Genomic DNA, 24,811 nt, shown 5'->3' with positions numbered 1-24,811 from the left:
TGTGATGGGGCGGGGCCTGACGGGTTATGTCATTAAGCCCCACCCCCTTTGCGGCAACGTACATAACAAAGTCACGTACTCCTCTCCTGATGATACCCTACTGTATTTTATGGAGTATTTATAGTATACTGAATCTATTTTGTTTTTTTAGATTAACTATGAAGAAGATAAAGGGAATGAGGAGGGAGTGAAGGCAGAAGACTGCAGCCCAGCACCTCTCACTGCAGAAAGAAGACGCAGCCTGTGGTACGCTACTCAGTATCCCACAGATGAACAAAAAGTAAGACTTGGAAGGAAAAGATTCTGCTTTTATTTGCATTATCCTGTATCAGTGGCAGGGTCATTCTATCCCATGTAACTGCTGCTGTGAGGTATCATTATGAAGAATTACACTGCTTTATACGGATGTAGTTATGAGACAGGCGGCCGCGATGCCGCCTATCTCAATTCTGACAACTGAAACCCGACAATGGACTTAAGATAAGCGTTGAAATACTGACGCCTATCTTAATCCTGACGCCGGAACACCGAAGGACGCCAGCCCGAACAAGGTAAGTGTGGGGCACTCTTAGCGTTAGCCGTGGGGGGGGAGGTTAGGTTTAGGGAGCGTAGCGGGGTTAGGGTTAGGTTTTTTGGGTGGAGGTTAGGGTTAGTCACCCCTAGGGGGGAGGGTTAGGAGTTAGGAACCACTGGGAATAGGGTTAGGCACTAAGGGAGTAGGGTTAGGTTTAGGCACTAATAGGTGGGGAGGGTTAGGGTTAGGCTACAAAAAGGGAGGGTTAGGGGGGAAGGGGTAAGTATGCTTACCCTACCCCTGTCAGATACCAATCATCGGGATGCCGCTGTCGGTTTTCTGACAGGAGGCATCCCGACAGCCGGCATTAAATACCCATTCTTTTTATTCTTATTGAAAATATTAAGGGTGAATGAACACATGGAAACTTTTACTTGTTATCTGTTATGTTTCTAAAGCCTTGAGTATATTGTTTTCTCTGTTCTGAATATTTACTATTGATGTACTAGCAAAACTCAATTTCACATGTTAATATAGCATACGTTTACTAGGCATAAGGCAAAAGCTTTTTATCATGAGGCCTGCATTCTACTAGCAGTAATAGCCCTCCATTCATGTACACTCAGTAATATTCTCCCCATGTGCACTGCCCAGCAGTGATGAGCTTGGGAACAGTAATGGTCCTGATAAAGAATGAGGAATGGTATTCCCTGTATATTTCTCCTGCATTCTCTTTTCTGTAGCTGGTTCTTCACACACCAACGGCAGTGGTTCCACCACTGCAACCAGTATGTATTATACATTAGTATAGCTGTAAATGAGGTATACACATACAAATATTAGTGGACTAAAATCGCATTCAGGACATTTATAATTCATTCAGTTCTGGCTTTGTAACTGCAACATAATAATGCTTTTGTGTAAGAATCATTCATTGGTATAATCTAGCAAAAGGGCATGAACTAGTGGCTGACCAACTATGTGGCAACTCTGGAACACATATACAGTACTGTAGCTTCACACGATGTACTATTTCCCAGCAATCTGTGTTTATTTAAATAGATACAGAAGTTGAGGGAATAAGTGCTTATCGGGATGGTAAATTGTGTTACCACGTTGACAAACAAGTTGGGAATCATTATTGTTTGCCCTCAGTCACTGTCACTGACTACAGTGATCAACAGTGGTAATCCAGTGCTATTTTATGTTCCAATAAATGATGCTAAATGTACAGTAATAATGTATAAATACGTAGTTAAAGAATAAACTGTAGCTAAAATACAATGTGTTCCTGTGGGAAGCAGTACATTGAGAAATATATTTTAAGTTATGTTCGTTAGATTTCAGCAAGTTGTGAAAAATAATATTTAGTTGGACTTGGTTTCTGAAAGCTTCCCAAGCAGAATGTTATGATCTATGAGTCATTGTAATTATAGGACAATATATCATACAAAAGGCAGAAGAAACAGTAATACGAAGTAATAACTCTCCTTTTTAGTAGCTTAGAGATAGGATTACATGGTATTTTAGCTATTGTTTTACTTTAATGTAGTGCTATGTGTGTTTTCTATTCTGCTTTCATTTTTTTGCAATGCTGTTTTGACATTAAAGTGTCTATATGTGATCTCTGACCAGAGTAAAGAAATCATTGTGGCTACTTTTAATTTTCTTGTGCTTTGCTTTTTGCAGCTTCTTTCCTTGACTCAAGATGAATACAAGCCATCCGATGTTAGTATACAGCAAAAGTTAATTCCACAATTATATTTAATTAAACTACTATACAGCTGTAGTCATGTAACATATATTGCTTTGGCAATGATTTACCCTAAAAATCTTCATTTGAAGCTGTTCATACACATGCAGGTCACTGTGGGAGAACAGATTGGATGGATCCATTCACTCGAAACTCTGATGTCAGACACATGAATATCAATCACATGAATGCCTGTGGGTGTGGTTAGTTGGTGACTTGTCACTAGTAGATTGTTGTCATTGACCATCCACACTTTATCACAGTCAACCTTTGGCCAATCCACGTGTGGTGATTTGAGCCCAGTTTGGTCTGAAATGTCCAAACTAGCCATGCTGATCTCTGACTGTATGGGTAACTTTCAAGTAGTCTTTCTGTTGTAGTAATATATACTGTATGTATAATTTAGGACTCATCCACACGTATGCAAGCTCACTTTTCTTCATGCATTTGTATCCATATTCAATATGCGTTTATGTGATGGAGCCCTTGGAGCCATTTAGTGCTAAATGTTCACTAAAGCAATGTGTATCATTTAGCACCTGGCTCCGCAGTGTGTTTATAAAGTATATGTGACACCTCAACTTATTAAACATATAAATAAAGTAGTGACATATTTATTGGTTCAATGAAATTAGAATGCCAAATTTAAATATATAAAGGTTCTTTCATTTAAGTTAGAACATAAATAAAAGCTGCTTTATGAACAGCTAGGGTAATGTACTAAGGGCAGTGCAGATTTGTGAGTATACAAGTAATAGCAAGAGTGTACCTGTATTGACTAATATGCTTATCGCTACATGTGCCAACAACACAGAATGTCATCTGGTGGAAGCTGCCAATTCTGTTTGCTTCTGCACTGCTAGCTGCAAAGTCTTGTCTAATGCCGGGTACACACTAGACGATAGGTCATACGATCCGGCGGATCGGAAGACATAGCGGGCACATCAACCAGTGTGTACCCTCTATGTCGCTGACGTTGTGCACTCCCGCATGCAGGTCCGAGGGGCGATATCGTCAGCGGGGGTCATGCTGCCGAATGCAGCATGGCCAGTGTTGCTGGCATCCGCAAGTGTATATGCCGGGTTCCCCCACAGGCAAGATCGGGCTGGGTACACATCGCTAAGTGTGTACCCAGTTTAAGGGCTGCATACATATGTGTTACTTGCTCACCTTCTCAATAAACTAATCTCACATTAGAATAAAATTACATAGATCATAGATGACCACAATAGCAGTAGTAGATAATACGATTTTACTAGAGCTGTGGCCATAACGTGCAGTATAAAGGACGGCATGGAGCTGTTGTGCATGCCTATCTCTGTCAAATTTAATGTGATTGCTGACACTGTGGATGTGATGTCTGAAATATTACATTCACTTCCCTTGTATGATGTAGACTAAAGCTTGTTAAGTGCTAATTATGCCCTCTTCATGGACTGTCTACACTCGCTCTAAAATCAAGCATTTGGAAAACCCCTCTATAAACAGAGATGAAGAGATTTGATTGTACAAATAAAATAGGCAGCTTCATATCCCCTCATGGCTTAGTAAAAACTAAGGCTCTAACAAACTGAATTCTGTCATTCTTATAATTAGGGGATAGTACAAAGTGATGGTAGATGGAAGTGACGTTTTACTTTTGCCAAACTGACCACTTTTGTCACAAACCTGCCAATGGTTTTGCAATTTGTCTATAGCACAACCAAAACGCGTAATGTGTGTGTGCATCTCTGTATGCACGTGGCAAGAAATGACTGCAAGTGCGGGTGCACATATTTTTGCAGGCTGTTAATGACCCTTACTGTGTTCTTAATAAATATTTACCTTTATTTCTTCTGAGCTACCACATTTATACTTCTTGAAGAAATATATATGCAAAGTATGGTTGATGTTTGTATTATTTTTAATATTATTTTTACATGAATGAATCTTACAAATTGCTACTTGACAGGTATTGCTTGTAACAGTTAACGGGACACCAGTTGATTATCATACTATAAATACGGCACTTCCTATAGAGAATGGACCAACTAAAATAGACATGTATTCTACACCGCAATACAAATGGGAGCAGACAGATGAAATCTCAGGTAAGAGGCTCTCTAGAATCTTTGTAAAATTATCCTAAGTCCTGCAAAGGGAAATCTGTGGAGTAATATAAGTTCATGATTAAATTCTACATTTGTGTGTGTGTGTGTGTGTATATATATATATATATAGTCAGGTCCATAAATATTGGGACATTGACAGAATTTTCATATTTTTGCCTCTATTCACCACCACAATGGCTTTGAAATTAAACAAACAAGATGTGCTTTAACTGCAGACTTTCAGATTTAATTTGAGGGTAATTACATCCAAATCAGGTGAACGGTGTCTATATGTGCCTCCCACTTTTTAAGGGGCCAAAAGTAATGGGACTATCAACTCAAAAGCTATTTCATGGACAGGTGTGGGCTATTCCCTCGTTATTTCATTATCAATTAAGCAGGTAAAAGGTCTGGACTTGATTCTAGGTGTGACATTTGCATTTGGAATCAGTTGCTGTCGACTTTCAATATGAGATCCAAAGAGCTGTCACTATCAGTGAAGCAAGCCATCATTAGGCTGAAAAATCAAAACAAACCCATCAGAGAGATAGCAAAAACATTAGGTGTGGCCAAATCAACTGTTTGGAACATTCTTAAAAAGAAAGAACGCACCGGAGAGCTCAGCAACACCAAAAGACCCGGAAGACCACGGAAAACAACTGTGGTGGATGACAGAAGAATTATTTCCCTGGTGAAGAAAAACCCCTTCACAACAGTTGGCCAAATCAAGAACACTCTCCAGGAGGTAGGTGTATATGTGTCAAAGTCAACAATCAAGAGAAGACTTCACAAGAGTGAATATAGAGGGTTCACCACAAGATGTAAACCATTGGTGAGCCTCAAAAACAGGAAGACCAGATTAGAGTTTGCCAAACAACATCTAAAAAAGCCATTACAGTTCTGGAAAAACATCTAAGGACAGATGAGACACTTGTACCAGAGTGATGGGAAGAGAAGAGTATGGAGAAGGAAAGGAACTGCTCATGATCCAAAACATACCACCTCATCAGTGAAGCATGGTGGTGGTAGTGTCATGGCATGGGCATGTATGGCTGCCAATGGAACTGGTTCCCTTGTATTTATTGATGATGTGACTGCTGACAAAAGCAGCAGAATGAATTCTGAAGTGTTTCAGGCAATATTATATGCTCATATTCAGTCAAATGCTTCAGAACTCATTGGACGGCGCTTCACAGTGCAGATGGACAATGCCCCGAAGCATACTGCAAAAGCAACCAAAGAGTTTTTTAAGGCTAAAAAGTGGAATGTTATGCAATGGCCAAGTCAATCCCCTGACCTGAATCCGACTGAGCATGCATTTCATTTGATGAAGACAAAACTGAAGGGAAAATGCCCCAAGAACAAGCAGGAACTGAAGACATTTGCAGTAGAGGCCTGGCAGAGCATCACCAGGGATGAAACCCAGCGTTGGGTAATGTCTATGCGTTCCAGACTTCAGGCTGTAATTGCCTGCAAAGGATTTGCAACAAAGTATTAAAAAGTGAAAGTTAGATTTAGGATTGTTTAGTTTGTCCCATTACTTTTGGCCCCTTAAAAAGTGGGAGAAACCGTTGTAATTCCTACACCGTTCACCTGATTTGGATGTAATTACCCTCAAATTAAATCTGAAAGTCTGCGGTTAAAGCACATATTGTTTGTTTCATTTCAAAGCCATTGTGGTGGTGAATAGAGGCCAAAATATGAAAATTCTGTCAATGTCCCAATATTTATGGACCGGACTGTGTATATATATATATATATATATATATATATATATATATATATTAAATGTCATCACATGACATTCTTTTTAAGTATAGACTATAGGGGGTAAATATACAAAGAATCGTGTCTGGTCCGAGACTGCCCCAGTTTAAACACGCACAGCATCGCAGGTACACAGGTGACTTTTCTCTGCTGATACACTCATAATTTACCAGGAACCGTGTTTTGATTAATCGTGTTTTTGGAAGTACATCATCATGTTTCATCCCCGTGTTGCCTGTGTTCCCCATAGCCAAACACTGCCGAACATGCTGCCTGGACATATCAATGAGATACATACAAGGTTGCATGTGTGTATTGTGTAAAAATAAAGTGTGAGAACAAAAAAACAGCGTGGTGTCCCCCATCAAAAGCATTAGCCTGGTCTCACTAGTTTGGGGTGTTTTCGCCATGGGACCTGGTGAAAGGGTCCCCTGCCCCTGGCTGCAGAATTACTCCCCAGCTAGTGGAGCCTGGTGCTGGATTTAAAAATAAGGGGAATCCCACTCCATTTTTTCCCCATATTTTTAAAACCAGGACCGGTTACAGAGTCCAGTGCTGCTGAATTAAATATGGGGGACCCTTACACATTTTTTCCTCTGTATTTTTTGAACCAGGACTGGCTCACAGAGCCCGGGGCTGGTTATGCTTTTAAGAAGGGGCTTCATGACGTTTATTTTTTTTAATTTTAACCTTTGCTTTATTAAAGGCAGAAATATACGCGATCACACTGATCTGTGGTGTATATTTCTGATAAACATGCTGCTTAGGAGGGGGTCTATTTAAAACTTCTATTCTTGGCCCAAGTTTGCTTCATTTACACCCGTGATTGCAATCACGATTCTTGGTAAATTCTTGTGTACTTGCGAGTTTGACTGATGGTGTATTTATTTGTATCTGTGTTTTCACCAGTGTTTTGCAGAGTGAATCATGATTTCACACCTGTGTTTTCCTTTAGTAAATTTCCAAGTTTTGAAACATGGCCAAACATACCTGTGATTGTAATCTCGACCAGATACGATTCTTAGTAAATTTACCCCTACGATGGATATAAACTTCCCTATCCACCTCCCTAAAATTTATAGAATGATGCATATCATTGTGACAAACAACCTAAACCTGCAAAAATGTGTTCCTAATAGAGCCATAATTTCTGCAATAGCGGTACAGGCTCATGTTAAAAATCAATTAAGTTATCGTTATCCGTGGAAGCAGCTAACCCAGATCTGGTGCCAATGCAGATATTTACTTATAGCATGTATGCGGCACTGCTCCTGACCACTGGGCTTACATCTGGGCATGGGCATCTTCTTTATACTGTTTTCCAGTTTGTGGAACCCAGGAATTACACTAATTACCAAAGCAGATTTTAAGGAACACTCATTCACTGTACAATATGGAGCACAGCTGTAAAAACATATCTACCTACGGAACTAGCCTAAGGTATAATATGTATTGAGCATTAATGTGCAGTAGTGATGTTTACTGTGTTTGACACTTATGATGGAAGATATCATAAAATCAGTAAAGTGAGACTGGTGTAATCTGCTGCAAGACTCATAAAATAACACTGAATGGTCATATAATACCGTTTTAAATAAATATTTTAAAGCATACTAATTTTGTTAAAGTAATGCTCTATCTTGCAATTCTGTAAATACTCTAAAGTAGCATTGAGGGTTAAGATTTTAATAAAAATTAAATTATGTTTTAATCAGGGCAGCAACTAGGGGGGGGCTGGAGGTGCACGTGCACCGGGTGCACCGCTGTACCGGGTGCCAGTGACCTCCAGCCCAGCGCTGCAGAGAGGCTCCAAGCCAGTCGTCCACTGGTAATATTTATTCACAATAATATTTAGCGACGCGGTGTAGTTCTCTCCCGAACTCCAGCTTCCGGCTCTCCCCACAGGCACTATGGGGGAGACGTCATGATTTCTCCCCCATAGTTCCGAGGAGCAGGCGGCGGACCGGACGCGACGCTGGATGCAGGAACAGGGTTCAAGGTAAGTATTTTTTTTTTAATAAGCTGCACTACAGGGGCATTATTATGGAGGCATGGGCATTATCACAGGGGCATTACTATGGGGGCATGGGCATTACCACAGGGGCATTATTATGGGGGCATGGGCATTACCACAGGGACATTACTATGGGGGCATGGGCATTACCACAGGGGCATTATTATGGGGGCATGGGCAATAAGGGGCATTACTAATGGGGCATGAGCACTACAGGGGCATTATTATGGGAGCATAGGAATTACCACAGGGGATTTACTATGGGGGCATGGGCATTACCACAGGGGCATTACTATGGGGGCATGGGCACTACAGGAGCATTACTATTGGGGCATGAGCACTACAGGGGCATGAGCTCTACAGGGGCATTACTATTGGGGCATGGGCAATACAGAGGCATTACCACAGGGGTATTATTATGGGGGCATGGACATTACCACAGGGGCATTATTATGGGGGCATGGACATTACCACAAGGGCATTAATATGGGAGCATGGGCTCTACAGGGGCATTACTATGGGGGTATTAACATATGGGCATTACAATATATTACTATAGGGGCACTGCTGCAGGGGGAATTACCAAGGGGGGGGGCAAATTACTGTCTTGCCCCTGGTGACAAAAATCTTAGTTTCGGCCCTGTTTTAATTGTACTACAGTAGTTCCTTAATATATAGGCAAAATATTTTGGATTTCTCATTTGACAAGCATCGAGAAATGCTAATGAATAACTGTCCAACTTGTATAATAAATGCACTAAACTTAAAATATAAATTGGTAGAATAGAACTTCTAATAATGAATAAGTGAAATATACATGTAAAAGTTTTGGAAGTTTGTATGCATGTGTGCTCTGATAGAGAATTACTAACATGTGTTCCATCAGAAAAGAAAGAAGAAGAAGAAGAAGAAAAAGAAGAAGAAGTATTAGAAGGAGAGATGGAGGAGGAAGGTTCTGAGAAGAAAGAAAATGCCAAGGTTCATGCATTGGTGGTGGCATTACAGTTTATCATGAAGCAAAGTTATATATGTGCTCTTATTTCTATGATGGTAAGATAGTATATCAACTATAATTATTGTGTAGGATTCTGCATATTAATATTATTATTATTATTATTATTATTAATAACTATTAAAAGCATAGCAATTAAAGCCTTGTGGAAGCTCCTGTGTACATATTTGCACTAGCCTGAATAGTATTGTACCTGTCCAGTCTTTTCATATTTTTTACAAAGGACTAAAGTCATACCTTGTGGAAAATTAAGCAAATCACTGATTTTCCCAATAACTGGCAGAGAAGAAAGTTGGAAAAGTGGGAGCATTTTCAGTGCCATAAAGGGCAACATCTGATTCATTGTGATCAACTCATTACCTTTCAAATGACACCAATGACCAATCAGCATTTACCAGAAAGTATGTCTGTAGCTCCTTGAAAATTTAGTATACAGATCACATTGTTTAGGACAGACTCTTTGTATAGATGTAGCCGTAATAAGAAGACAGCACAGTATTACTTACATGTGCACACAAAATACTTAATTCCTTAAATGTTGCAAATTCCATGTATGACTTTCAGAAATTTATTATTTAATATCTTGTAGTATGGATTATAGTTTATGGATTATTATGTAAAGTCAGTACATAATGTACTAGCTTTAGCAGTTGCCTTTATTTACTACATTTGACTACACTAATTTTGTTTTTTTCTTACTAGGCTTGGAGTATCACATACCACAGTTGGTTAACATTTGTGTTATTAATATGGTCATGCGCCCTCTGGATGATTCGTGATCGGAGGAAGTACGCCATGATTAGTTCACCATTTATGGTTATCTATGGCAATTTGTTGGTAACTTTTCAATACATATGGAGCATAGATTTGGAATTGGAACTTCCTGAAGTTTCAGGTCTTCTTGAGCGAAAGAAGCCAGAGGAACTTGCATCAAAGGTGAACTGATAGTACAGAATGTTCTTATAGTAAAAACAAAAACCTAAATAATGAGACAGTTTTGTGGTGACTAATGTGCAATTATGCAATACAGAAGCCATTCTCTGGTGGCTAATGTACAATACAGAGCCCACCATCTGGCAGCTAGTGCTGAAAGCAAACCCCAGTCTGGTGGCTAATGTACAATACAAAATCTAACCTGAGTTCTAAATGATAGCTAGTAAAGAAATCACACAAACATCTGGGGCCAAATGTAATAGGTAGTCAGTTTTAGTAACAGTACAAACTCGCACTTTGTCGCACTTTTAAAAAGTTCGAGTTTGTACTGAAACTCGCAAATTCAATAGTCTGCAAACTTTTCAGCTCGAGGCTACTACTGTACATATGCGAGTTTAGGACTATGTAAACTGACACCTTTTAATGTGAGTAGCATTAAAAGCTGCAAGTTTTAGAGAAGCCATCACAGACCAGTGAGATCCGTGATGGCTTCTGTCTGTATTTTAAAATACAAATGATGTGCACCCCCTCACCAAAAGCCTTACCAGCCCCGAGCTTTATAAAGCCTGTCCTGGTTATAAAAATACAGGGGCAAAAATGCGTAGGGGGTTTCCCTGTATATTAGGAACCAGCTCAGAGCTTTGTTTACTTTGTTTACTTGCACCAGTCATATGGCAGGTGCAGTGTCTCAGTTGGAGTATGTTCTCCTATGTGATTTCAGTGTCTTTCTACACAACCCGCTTTCAGTCAAACACCTGTGACACTCCCATAAGACTCAACATCTCTGTTTGTCTTTTTAGCCATCCCTCTGTTACCTCCCAGTCACCATCTAGGGACACCCCTTACATTTCTGTTATTGTAACTCTCAATTTGATCTGCAACTCTGTACAAACAAAACCAGGGTGCATGCGCCATGTAACTCAGACGTATGCACAGAAGAATAAACATTGGCCGTTTGCAACATAGTGTGCGACTCTGGCTCTGACCCAATATGTTTTATTTGCATAGTATACACAATATAGAGCCCATTCTCAGTTGGCTAATATATGATAGTTGACCTATTCCATCATTAGTAAACACCACAAATCCCCATGCTCCAGTGCATGTTATATAGTACACTCATTATTTTATGCCGACTTTAAATATCCACCACTATGATAGATGTAGTCTGTGGGTCCCTCCACACTGATAATAAAGTAGCTGGAAAGCAACACTCGCCCCCTTTTGTTACTATGCTTACCGGATTGTGGATGTAAAATCGCCTATCACCCCCTTTTAAAGAACAATACCACTTCACTCCACAGTGGACAGGATCCAAATTCATATAAAAAAAAGGGGAACAATCTGTGCAACACCATTTTGCAGATATTCTCACAAATCTTTATTTTGGTACGTTAGATAAAATTATTAAAACACACTATTACAGTATCATTATGTGCATACCAGATGGTAACATACTGTATAATAGGACAAATCACAAACATCATGAGTCCCAGACATTCAGCTCCGCCCAATTGCTTCTATCTGATAAAGGGTATGGACAGAACGTCCTGGATGACTGCTATCGATGTGTTTTGGTTTCCTCTTATTCATGAAGCGGATATTGGATGAGAGTATTTATACCTTGCCTCTGGAAATGTAAACAGTTTTCGATTGCTTATTAGATTCAGATGCCACTTGATTGCACAAGTGAACAGCAATCGTGGTGTGTTGTGCACTAAGGCCCTCATTCAGAGCCGGACGCTCTGAGCAGAGCGCTCGCTCTGAATGAGGGCCGTCCTCCATAAAAATGGAGCGTCCTCCTGGACGCTCGTATAGCTGTGGGTCACCACCCACAGCACATACGAGCGTGCAGGATGATGGTCGCGATGGTCTTGACCATCGCGACCATCGCCAGTGCGACCAGAAGCCTGTGGTCGGGTTTTTCGACCACAAGCCCTGGAGTGATTTTGGCTCTATCAGAGCCAAAATCACTCCCACTGACATCACTAGTGATGTCAGTGGGCCGGCTTCTGACGGTAGGCGTTCCCTTGGGAACGCCCCCGTCAGGGAGGCACGCCCCCGGCACGCCCACCAAAGGGGGCGTGCTGTCGAATCAACATCGACAGCATGCCCCCTTTGATCAGACACTACGAGCGAAGGAAAGTCCTTCGCTCGTCGCGTCTCGCGCATACGCACGACGAAGCTCCCTCCGTCGTGCGCATGCTCAGTGCACACCTTCGACCCACTTGCGAGCGGTCAGCCGCTCGCGAGTGGGTCTGAATCAGGCCCTAAGACAGTGGCATCCAGGAAGAATAATAAATAAGCCTGAGACTTTGGTTAGTAACACAGAGCCTAGCTGAGTAATACCCATATCACTTAAAATATAAAATTTTACAATCATCACATTATTTGAGGAGTAAACTACTTTGCACCCTAATGATTCTGTGTCTGATTCAGAGGTTCACGCAGTCCCCACCGAGGCATCACAAAAAGACACAGCTGAGGTGGCAATTACATACAAATGCTATTTTCAGCATTCCCCTTGTGTACTAGCGTGCGCCAGAATGTGCAAGCCTGAGATGCCCAAATGCCCATGTACGCTGCAAAATCGCCGGTGGTTCTGAACAATCCACCCTTTGTACATCATTAACAATTGCACCAGCTTTTCGTCAGGTGCAGTGTCCCCCATATTGCTTAGGAAAATAAAATTGAATACTTTTGGAAAGTGTGCAGAAATATATCTAGTAATGGAGTTATAAAATAACTATTTTATATATAAATATATATATATATATATACATACATACACATACTGAGTATATATATATATATATATATACACACTGAATAAATAAACACTCTTCTGTTTGTTTTCTCTTCACTTTGATCTAGATACTTTTCTTAGTCACTTTTTGGCTTTTGTTCAGACAACACCTAACCGAGCAAAACCTGTTAAAGATAAAGGAAGCAACTTTATCAGAAATAAAAGTTGGAAGCCAGGAGAAAGGTGAGACTTCTAGGACATTAATTTTGTTAGCATTGGCCATTATAAAAGAAACTCTACAGATGTGGCAAATTGTCGTACTAGTGAAATGAATGTCATGTGATGCAGTAATTGTCAGTGTAAGGCTAAGCTACATTTTGTTACTGCCGTATACCTGAACTGTTGTTGAATCTTGAGTGCTGTAATACTATTGATTTTGTTAGAAGAAGAATTACAAACAGATGAAGATGAAAAAGAAGATGATGACAATGATATTATGAAAGTGATGGGGAACATGGTGATGGCAATGTTTGTCAAGTATTGGATTTACGTTTGTGGAGGAATGTTCTTCTTTGTCAGTTTTGAGGGGAAAATAGTCATGTACAAAATCATCTACATGATGCTCTTCCTGTTCTGTGTGGCTCTGTATCAGGTACAGTATATGTTACATGTGTAATGTATATTTACATTCACTTACCTTCTATTATAACATGACATTCAATATAATATGCTATAGATGGGAGTATAATATCATATAAACAATAGATATAACTGTGACAGATACACATTAGATATCAATACCGACCATTTCTAGGCTATTAAACCACAATCACGATATATATATATATGTTACAGTTGATTCCAGAATGCAACAAATGTAAATACAAAAGTCAAAACTACTATATATTTAATTTCAATTAACTGATATTTTCAGTAAGCTTTTTGTTATTATTCTTATTCTCAACCCTTGGCCTTCATTTTCTATCTTCATTTACACTGCAGACTGACAAGTAGATTATTAATATAACCTAACAATGGCCCAGAGGCATTTTAAGACATCAGAAGGGGGAGGGGAAGTAGTGTATGCAAATGTTCGACCCCAAGCCCCCCCAACAAAATGGGGCATGCGCAGAAAGGATATGGCGTATGTGCAGAAAGGATATGGCGTATGTGCAGAATGTGCAGAAAGGATTTGGCGTATGTGCAGAAAGGATATAGTGCATTTGCAGAATGTGGAGAAAGGATTTGGCACTTGTGAAGAATGTGGAGAAAGGATATGATGTATGTGCAGAATGTGGAGAAAGGATATAGTGCATTTGCAGAATGTGGAGAAAGGATTTGGCACTTGTGCAGAATGTGGAGAAAGGATATGATGTATGTGCAGAATGTGGAGAAAGGATATGATGTATGTGCAGAAAGGATATGATGTATATGCAGAATGTGGAGAAAGGATATGATGTATGTGCAGAATGTGGAGAAAGGATATGATGTATGTGGAGAAAGGATATGATGTATGTGCAGAATGTGGAGAAAGGATATGATGTATGTGCAGAATGTGGAGAAAGGATATGATGTATGTGCAGAATGTGGAGAAAGGATATGATGTATGTGCAGAATGTGGAGAAAGGATATGATGTATGTGCAGAATGTGGAGAAAGGATATGATGTATGTGCAGAATGTGGAGAAAGGATATGATGTATGTGCAGAATGTGGAGAAAGGATATGATGTATGTGCAGAATGTGGAGAAAGGATATGATGTATGTGCAGAATGTGGAGAAAGGAATTGGCGCATGTGCAGAAAGGATATGGCACATGTACAGAATGTGGAGAAAGGATTTAGCGCATGTGCAGAAAGGATTTAGCGCATGTGCAGAAAGAATTTAGCGCATGTGCAGAATGTGCAGAAAGGATTTGGCGCATGTGCAGAATGTGCAGAAAGGATTTGGCGCATGTGCAGAATGTGGAGAAAGGATTTAGCGCATGTGCAGAATGTGGAGAAAGGATTTAGCGCATGTGCAGAATGTGGAGAAAGGATATGGTGAATGTGGAGAAAGGATTTGGCGCATGTGCAGAATGTGCAGAAAGGATTTGGCGCATGTGCAGAATGTGCAGAAAATATTTGGCACATGTGCAGAATGTGCAGAAAGGATTTGGCGCATGTGCAGAAAGGATATGGCGTATGTGCAGAAAGGATATGGCGTATGTGCAGAAAGGATATGGCGTATGTGCAGAATGTGCAGAAAGGATTTGGCGTATGTGCAGAATGTGCAGAAAGGATATAGTGCATTTGCAAAATGTGGACAAAGGATTTGGCACTTGTGCAGAATGTGGAGAAAGGATATGATGTATGTGCAGAATGTGGAGAAAGGATATGATGTATGTGCAGAATGTGGAGAAAGGATATGATGTATGTGCAGAATGTGGAGAAAGGATATGATGTATGTGCAGAATGTGGAGAAAGGATATGATGTATGTGCAGAATGTGGAGAAAGGATATGATGTATGTGGAGAAAGGATATGATGTATGTGCAGAATGTGGAGAAAGGAATTGGCACATGTGCAGAATGTGAAGAAAGGATTTGGCGCATGTGCAGAAAGGATATGGCGCATGTGGAGAAAGGATTTGGCGTATGTACAGAATGTGGAGAAAAGATTTGGCACATGTGCAGAATGTGAAGAAAGGATTTGGCGCATGTGCAGAAAGGATTTGGCGCATGTGCAGAAAGGATTTGGCGCATGTACAGAATGTGGAGAAAAGATTTGGCGCATGTGCAGAAAGGATATGGCGCATGTACAGAATGTGGAGAAGGATTTAGCGCATGTGCAGAAAGGATTTAGCGCATGTGCAGAAAGGATTTGGCGCATGTGCAGAATGTGCAGAAAGGATTTGGCGCATGTGCAGAATGTGGAGAAAGGATTTAGCGCATGTGCAGAATGTGGAGAAAGGATTTAGCGCATGTGCAGAATGTGGAGAAAGGATTTGGCGCATGTGCAGAATGTGCAGAAAGGATTTGGCGCATGTGCAGAAAGGATTTGGCACATGTGCAGAATGTGCAGAAAGGATTTGGCGCATGTGCAGAATGTGGAGAAAGGATTTGGCGCATGTACAGAATGTGGAGAAAGGATTTAGCGCATGTGCAGAAAGGATTTAGCGCATGTGCAGAAAGGATTTGGCGCATGTGCAGAATGTGCAGAAAGGATTTGGCGCATGTGCAGAATGTGGAGAAAGGATTTAGTGCATGTGCAGAATGTGGAGAAAGGATTTAGCGCATGTGCAGAATGTGGAGAAAGGATATGGTGAATGTGGAGAAAGGATTTGGCGCATGTGCAGAATGTGCAGAAAGGATTTGGCGCATGTGCAGAATGTGCAGAAAGGATTTGGCGAATGTGCAGAAAGGATTTGGCGCATGTGCAGAATGTGCAGAAAGGATTTGGCGCATGTGCAGAATGTGCAGAAAGGATATGGCGCATGTGCAGAATGTGGAGAAAGGATATGGCGCATGTGCAGAATGTGCAGAAAGGATATGGCGCATGTGCAGAATGTGGAGAAAGGATATGGCGCATGTGCAGAATGTGGAGAAAGGATATGGTGAATGTGCAGAAAGGATTTGGCGCATTTGCAGAATGTGCAGAATGGATTTGGAGCATGTGCAGAATGTGCAGAAATGATTTGGCGCATGTGCAGAATGTGGAGAAAGGATTTAGCGCATGTGCAGGATGTGGAGAAAGGATATGGTGAATGTGGAGAAAGGATTTGGCGCATGTGCAGAATGTGCAGAAAGGATTTGGAGCATGTGCAGAATGTGCAGAAAGGATTTAGCGCATGTGCAGAATGTGCAGAAAGGATATGGCGCATGTGCAGAATGTGGAGAAAGGATATGGCGCATGTGCAGAATGTGGAGAAAGGATATGGCGCATGTGCAGAATGTGGAGAAAGGATATGGCGCATGTGCAGAATGTGCAGAAAGGATATGGCGCATGTGCAGAATGTGGAGAAAGGATATGGCGCATGTGCAGAATGTGGAGAAAGTATGTAGCGCATGTGCAGAATGTGGAGAAAGGATTTAGAGCATGTGCAGAATGTGGAGAAAGGAAATGGCGCATGTGCAGAATGTGGAGAAAGGGTATGGCGCATGTGCAGAATGTGGAGAAAGGATATGGCGCATGTGCAGAATGTGGAGAATGTATTTAGCGCATGTGGAGAAAGGATTTAGCGCATGTGCAGAATGTGGAGAAAGGATTTGGCGCATGTGCAGAAAGGATTTGGCGCATGTGCAGAAAGGATTTAGCGCATGTGCAGAATGTGCAGAAAGGATATGGCGCATGTGCAGAATGTGGAGAAAGGATTTGGCACATGTGCAGAATGTGAAGAAAGGATTTGGCGCATGTGCAGAAAGGATATGGCGCATGTGGAGAAAGGATTTGGCGCATGTGCAGAAAGGATTTGGCGCATGTACAGAATGTGGAGAAAGGATTTGGCGCATGTGCAGAAAGGATATGGCGCATGTACAGAATGTGGAGAAAGGATTTAGCGCATGTGCAGAAAGGATTTAGCGCATGTGCAGAAAGGATTTGGCGCATGTGCAGAATGTGCAGAAAGGATTTAGCGCATGTGCAGAATGTGGAGAAAGGATTTGGCGCATGTGCAGAATGTGCAGAAAGGATTTGGCGCATGTGCAGTAAGGATTTGGCACATGTGCAGAATGTGCAGAAAGGATTTGGCGCATGTGCAGAATGTGGAGAAAGGATTTGGCGCATGTACAGAATGTGGAGAAATGATTTAGCGCATGTGCAGAAAGGATTTGGCGCATGTGCAGAATGTGGAGAAAGGATTTGGCGCATGTACAGAATGTGGAGAAAGGATTTAGCGCATGTGCAGAAAGGATTTAGCGCATGTGCAGAAAGGATTTGGTGCATGTGCAGAATGTGCAGAAAGGATTTAGCGCATGTGCAGAATGTGGAGAAAGGATTTAGCGCATGTGCAGAATGTGGAGAAAGGATATGGCGCATGTGCAGAATGTGGAGAAAGGATTTAGCGCATGTGCAGAATGTGGAGAAAGGATATGGCGCATGTGCAGAATGTGGAGAAAGGATTTAGCGCATGTGCAGAATGTGGAGAAAGGATATGGTGAATGTGGAGAAAGGATTTAGCGCATGTGCAGAATGTGGAGAAAGGATTTAGCGGATGTGCAGAATGTGGAGAAAGGATTTGGCGCATGTACAGAATGTGGAGAAATGATTTAGCGCATGTGCAGAAAGGATTTGGCGCATGTGCAGAATGTGGAGAAAGGATTTGGCGCATGTACAGAATGTGGAGAAAGGATTTAGCGCATGTGCAGAAAGGATTTAGCGCATGTGCAGAAAGGATTTGGCGCATGTGCAGAATGTGGAGAAAGGATTTGGCGCATGTACAGAATGTGCAGAAAGGATTTAGCGCATGTGCAGAAAGGATTTGGCGCATGTGCAGAATGTGCAGAAAGGATTTAGCGCATGTGCAGAATGTGGAGAAAGGATTTGGCGCATGTGCAGAATGTGCAGAAAGGATTTGGCGCATGTGCAGTAAGGATTTGGCACATGTGCAGAATGTGCAGAAAGGATTTGGCGCATGTGCAGAATGTGGAGAAAGGATTTGGCGCATGTACAGAATGTGGAGAAATGATTTAGCGCATGTGCAGAAAGGATTTGGCGCATGTGCAGAATGTGGAGAAAGGATTTGGCGCATGTACAGAATGTGGAGAAAGGATTTAGCGCATGTGCAGAAAGGATTTAGCGCATGTGCAGAAAGGATTTGGTGCATGTGCAGAATGTGCAGAAAGGATTTAGCGCATGTGCAGAATGTGGAGAAAGGATTTAGCGCATGTGCAGAATGTGGAGAAAGGATATGGCGCATGTGCAGAATGTGGAGAAAGGATTTAGCGCATGTGCAGAATGTGGAGAAAGGATATGGCGCATGTGCAGAATGTGGAGAAAGGATTTAGCGCATGTGCAGAATGTGGAGAAAGGATATGGTGAATGTGGAGAAAGGATTTAGCGCATGTGCAGAATGTGGAGAAAGGATTTAGCGGATGTGCAGAATGTGGAGAAAGGATTTAGCGCATGTGCAGAATGTGGAGAAAGGATTTAGCGCATGTGCAGAATGTGGAGAAAGGATATGGCGCATGTGCAGAATGTGGAGAAAGGATTTAGCGCATGTGCAGAATGTGGAGAAAGGATATGGCGCATGTGCAGAATGTGGAGAAAGGATTTAGCGCATGTGCAGAATGTGGAGAAAGGATATGGTGAATGTGGAGAAAGGATTTAGCGCATGTGCAGAATGTGGAGAAAGGATTTAGCGCATGTGCAGAATGTGGAGAATGGAGTTGGCGCATGTGCAGAATGTGGAGAAAGGATATGGTGAATGTGGAGAAAGGATTTAGCGCATGTGCAGAATGTGGAGAAAGGATTTAGCGCATGTGCAGAATATGGAGAAAAGGATATGGTGAATGTGGAGAAAGGAATTGGCGCATGTGCAGAATGTGCAGAAAGGATTTAGCGCATGTGCAGAATGGGACAATTCTCTAGTACAGTGCAAGCGCCTTTGCTGCCTTCTGCAAATGCCATATTTATGAAATAATCACTGTAAACATAGCGTTGGTGGCCGCTGGGCAAAAGAGCGCAACCCTGCACCCATTATAGATACAACACTGCAAACACTTTAAAGTACTTTACTAGAGGGATCAAACATGAAAATACTAATAAAGGACATGTGTGTCGACTCGACATTAAGGAATCTTACAGCTGTTCTTATGTCACCTTTGCCACAGTGTTTCTCCTTTTTATCAGTCTGCAGTCTGTCTAGCTGTTAGGGATCTGCTATCTATACTTTCCTATTGCTGCACTATGACATTTTTATTATTTATGTTTTACCCTGTAATTTGCATGTCACATTCTTATGTCACACCTTAAATTAAGCTCAGCATCTCTTTTTGATTGTACAGAACTTTTGTTCCATACATATGTTCAGCTTTGCTATGATAGTTATTGAATCTGTTGTTGAGCCTTTGGCCATTTAACTAGTCTGTTGCTTTGCAGTTATATGTACTAACATTCATTTGCTAATTTTCTTATGTTTGTTTATATATAATTTCCAAAATTTTAGGTTCACTATGAATGGTGGAGACGAATTTTGAAATATTTCTGGATGTCTGTGGTAGTTTACACCATGTTGGTGCTTATCCTAATTTATACTTACCAGTTTAAATCCTTCCCACCCATTTGGATGAATATGACCGGATTAAATGAAGAGAAGTACGTTTGCCTATTGACATACTTTTGTACTTTCAGTTATAAATAAACAGCCTAACATATTCCTATCATGTGCAGAAATTATTTTATGTTCAGTTAAGAATATATATTGTTGGGTTTTCTGCTGTTGGGTTAATAGTTTTCATTATCAAAAATAGATATCAACAGCACATAAATAGCAATATTCCACTTTATCTATCAATCTCAAAATTCCATACAGGGTATTATATATATTTTTTTTTAAATGTTTAAATAAGCCATGACTCCAAACTTTAAGTTTATTATAGAATATCTCACCAATGTACACAACTTTGAAGACTCTTTATTTTAAATAATTTTCACATTGTAAGATAAAACTAGTGTTTAAAGTAAGAACATTCAGAATAAACAAAATATATTTGCCATAAAAAGACTTTATATATTATAATATCTAAAGCTATTTTGTACTAGAATGGACAGATACCAAGTAAGATAAAATTAGCATATTTATTATGTAATAATTAGTGAAAATTATATGCATCCAAAATATAATAAGAAATGTACTTTGTATTTAGGACCTGTTACATTCTGTTCTTTTACACATTACCTAAGGGTTACGTATCATGCTCTGAATGGCTAAAGAAGTAGTAGAGTTTGTCTCTACATGTGTTTTTCTTCTGTTTTGAAATGCAAGATAAATGGATTTAGCATGTTTTTTTTTTTTTTTTTAAAAACTACTTTCAGCATTTAATTTTGTCACCACACAGATGTATGAAAAGGTTTGGACTTCATTTTTCATGCTAGAATGTAGCATTTTTTTTTTTAAAAGTCACAAACATGATTAGACATATTTTTTTCCATCCAATTGAAGTCTATGGACTCGTCTACATGGACGTTTTGGAATGCATCTTGAGAAAGCTGCTGAGGAAATAACACACCATAGAGATCCATTAATGTCTATCCTTTGCTAATAACACTGAAAGGAGTAATAAATGCAGCTTGGAGGATACCACTAGAGAAAGATGCTGACATAAGTTTCTTGTAGTAATATCCAACTCGCATATTTCATTGGATAGCACAGGTGTAGACTCGGTACTCATGGAAACCTAACAGTGCATGTTTTACAGAACATCTAACTGGGGCACAAGTGTGTTAATTGCTTAACACAATAGATCTTCAGGTGGTACTAATCATTCTTGAGAATATCTTGAAAACACGCACTGTTAGTGTTCCATAAGGAACCAAGTTAGATAAACAGTGGAGTAAAGTATACATGCCTACTCTCCTGGATTGTCCAGGAGACTCCCAAATCTCAGATGGCTCTTGGGGATGCCTGAAAAACAGACAAGTCTCCTAGATGCCGTCTGTTGCCACCGGCGGCCGGCCACCTCCTGACTGAAGTGGGTGGTCCAGGCGGCTTGATGACACAATTCGTGCTTAAATGGTGGTCCTGCTCCCTACTTTAGCATGCCAGTAATAGTGGCATTGTATAGCGGGGCTACAGTGATGCAATCGTGCCGCCACCCTCTGGAACTGCCCAATTGGGTGTGCCATGCTCCTCTCATAGCCAATGGCTCATGTGAATATGTGCACCCTTCTGTGAAGTATAAAGATACTATGAGTCATCAAGGAGTTCCTGGATCAGACAAAAGCTATCCTGTGTGCACTCCTCATCAGCTTCCAAATCCATATAGTTCTCTGTAGTAGGATAGAATTTATTATATGCATGCATTATTATTATTATTATTATTATTATTATTATCATTGTGTTTCTGTCATAACATGAAACCTTACTTTGTTTTTCAGGCTAGCAGATCTTGGTTTAGAAACATTTGGTTTGACTGACTTGTTCACTCGTATATTTATCCCAACTTCCTTTCTGTTGGTGTGCATATTACACCTTCATTACTTTCATGACCATTTCCTGCAGCTCACAGACCTTAAGGCTGTAACCAGCAAACAAGACAACACAATTTACAGGTAGGAAAAAGTACAAAATGTGGCCACTGACCTAATGCACACCTGCAATATTTGTGTACTGTATGTGCTGTTCATTCTTTTAAACTACAGGCATCTCTTACCTAAATCACAGACTTGTGTTGAGCATCCTAAAAAGTGTAATGTAAGATAAGGTAATGTTATGTTACCTATTATAATAATTATGTTAATGTAAAGCACACTTTTCCCTGGTCTAATTCATCTCTGGAAAAGATATGATAGATATCAACAATGACTTCAGTGTTAAATATTTTTCCAGGCTTAATAAATGCTAACATAAAACATATGTTTCTTATTTAAATAAATACATCTTAATATTGGAAATACATGGAAATAGCTAGATAAACACTTTAAATAGCAAACCAACAGTCTTACTGAACTGCGAGGGTTTTTAAAAGACCACTGCTAAATGTATCTGCAGTGTGCTTTACACAACAGAATTACAGTAGTGCTGTAATTACTTTCCCAAATAAATGTTTCAGGAGTTGAACATTATTAATAACACAGAGGGGGAGATGTATCGAACCTTGGAGAGAGATAAAGTACCAGCCTATCAGCTAACTGCCATTTTACTGGCTGTGCTTGAAAAATGACAGGAGCTGATTGGTTTGTACTTTATTTCTCTCCACTTTTATCTCTCTCCAAGGATTGACACATCTCCCCAATAAAGTGATGCAATGGAGAGTGAATTTCGTCCCATCTCCCCCATACTTATTGCAGATATCAGTTATGGTGCCGGCATATTCCTTGAAATCTTATCGCTATGCCAACAATCTGTTTCATGCATGCTAAAAATGTCACGTTTATCAGATTAGATTGTTCTGTGTGTACAAATCATTCAATGAAAGATTGTTTCTGAAAATATCTTTCAGTCAATATTTATAGATTCACATGTGGCAGCAGCTTTACGCTCACTGACAATACATTCAGTTTTACTAAAGTTGGCCACAGACATAGCGATGTGCACACGATGAGCCGATGTGTACGATTTCCCTTGAAACTCTCCCCGCCAGCTCAGCACACGATCTCCACACGATCTGCACACAATTTGGTGTCCAATCTTCAAACGATCTCTCCTGCATCCAGACTTTCACAGTGCATTGTGTCCTAGATTGTCAGATCTGCCCTATTGCATGGCAGATCTGACGATGCGATGTGCGATCAGCGGGGACGCGCATCGTGATCGTGAATGGGGACTCACGATTTACCCATGATTTGGCCATATTTTACACGATCTGTCGTTCCAATGTGTTGGAATCGGCCAAATCAGGTAAAATATCACTATGTGTGTGGCCAGCATAAGCCTACAATTACATAGATCAATACAGTAGTTTGTGATGAGGTACTGTAGATGGCAAATTACATTACATTGTATCACTAATATATGTAGGAGTTGTTTGGCTTTTTCTACAGAAGTGTAAAATAAACTTATTTAGGCAAATCAATTAGCATGCCTCATTTTAGGAAACTGAAAAATATGAAATACTAAAAACAAACATTTAAAGTAGATATTTTTTGTTACTTATATAATTCATTAGGCATAGGACTTGTTGTATGCTGTTTTTGTGTTTTTATATATATATATGTATATATATATATATATATATATATATATATACTTAGTGTGTTCTGTTTTTGTGCTCTTATATATATATATATATATATATATAATGTGTATATATATTTTTTTTATTATTATTATTATTATTATTATTATTATTATTATTATTATTTAGCTCAAGAAGTGTTTAGTTAAAAACATTTATAGCTTCTGGTTATGACAATACAGGTTGAGTCTCCCATATCCAAATATTCCGAAATACGGAATATTCCGAAATACGGAATATTTTTAGCATGACTGAGAAAGTGAAACCTTTGTTTTCTGATGGTTCAATGTACACAAACTTAGTTTAAAGCACAAATTGTTAAAAATATAGTATAAAATAACCTTCAGGCTGTGTGTATAAGGTGTATATGAAACATAAATTAATTTCATGTATGTACCCAAACTTTTTTTGATGCCCAAAATTATTGAAAATATAGTATAAAATGACCTGCAGGCTGTGTGTATAAGGTGTATATAAAACATAAATGCATTCTGTGTGTATATTTGGATCCCATTCCCAAGATATTTAATTATTTTATGCAAATATTCCAAAATACGGAATATTCCGATATCCAAAGTACCCCTGGTCCCAAGCATTTTGGATATGGGAGACTCAACCTGTATTTTAAATAAAAAAGAAATACTCTTAAATGCATTTGTGTAGCCTGTTCAGAATTGGCTTTCTCATCAACCTTAATATCCACAAGTTAGTGTAACGCGAATGTCTTGATTTTTACGGTTTATATATATAACAGTCCTGTAGTCTCCAGCATATCCTGAGTGTATTCCCTAAGTATTTTACCTCATGACGGTCGCGAAGCATATGGAATAAATCAACGCATATGTCTGTCTATCGATTCTCTTTTAAGTGTTTGTTGGTACTTGGATATATAATATTTAAAGATGTTGATTAAGTGTTTTAGTATGTATAATTCTTTATATGTAACATAATTATTGGCATAAATTCCTTCCATACTCAACTCCATAGCTCACAGATTGGATTGTAATTCTATCACAACGATTGCCAGCATAAATGTAAGATTTGCAAGAAGAAAGGTTTGCATTGATGTCTCAGATTGCAGGTTCCTATACCTTACCTATTTTGGCACTTAA

At 39.9% G+C, this 24,811-nt stretch overlaps 1 protein-coding gene across 2 annotated transcripts in view; it reads left to right on the top strand.

Moving 5' to 3' along the window:
• PIEZO2 (piezo type mechanosensitive ion channel component 2) overlaps positions 1 to 24,811 on the top strand; it is a 488,868-nt gene that overhangs the window by 353,046 nt on the left and 111,011 nt on the right. The window contains exons 9-17 of one of the 2 annotated variants that reach the window (XM_088469701.1): positions 152 to 280; positions 2,204 to 2,242; positions 4,219 to 4,357; positions 9,040 to 9,188; positions 9,853 to 10,086; positions 12,958 to 13,072; positions 13,273 to 13,481; positions 19,970 to 20,118; positions 21,901 to 22,074. In XM_088469701.1, the coding sequence (XP_088325827.1) occupies positions 152 to 280; positions 2,204 to 2,242; positions 4,219 to 4,357; positions 9,040 to 9,188; positions 9,853 to 10,086; positions 12,958 to 13,072; positions 13,273 to 13,481; positions 19,970 to 20,118; positions 21,901 to 22,074 (1,337 nt within the window). Of the gene's footprint in view, positions 1 to 151; positions 281 to 2,203; positions 2,243 to 4,218; positions 4,358 to 9,024; positions 9,189 to 9,852; positions 10,087 to 12,957; positions 13,073 to 13,272; positions 13,482 to 19,969; positions 20,119 to 21,900; positions 22,075 to 24,811 lie in introns of both variants that reach the window. The other variant, XM_088469700.1, reaches the window with a different exon arrangement.

This window comes from Taudactylus pleione, unplaced genomic scaffold (assembly GCF_031769625.1).
Source record: "Taudactylus pleione unplaced genomic scaffold, aTauple2 ptg000093l, whole genome shotgun sequence".
Classification (NCBI taxonomy): Eukaryota; Metazoa; Chordata; class Amphibia; order Anura; family Myobatrachidae; genus Taudactylus; species Taudactylus pleione.
Note: the sequence above shows the minus strand (reverse complement) of the source record. Positions and strands in the feature narration are given on the sequence as shown.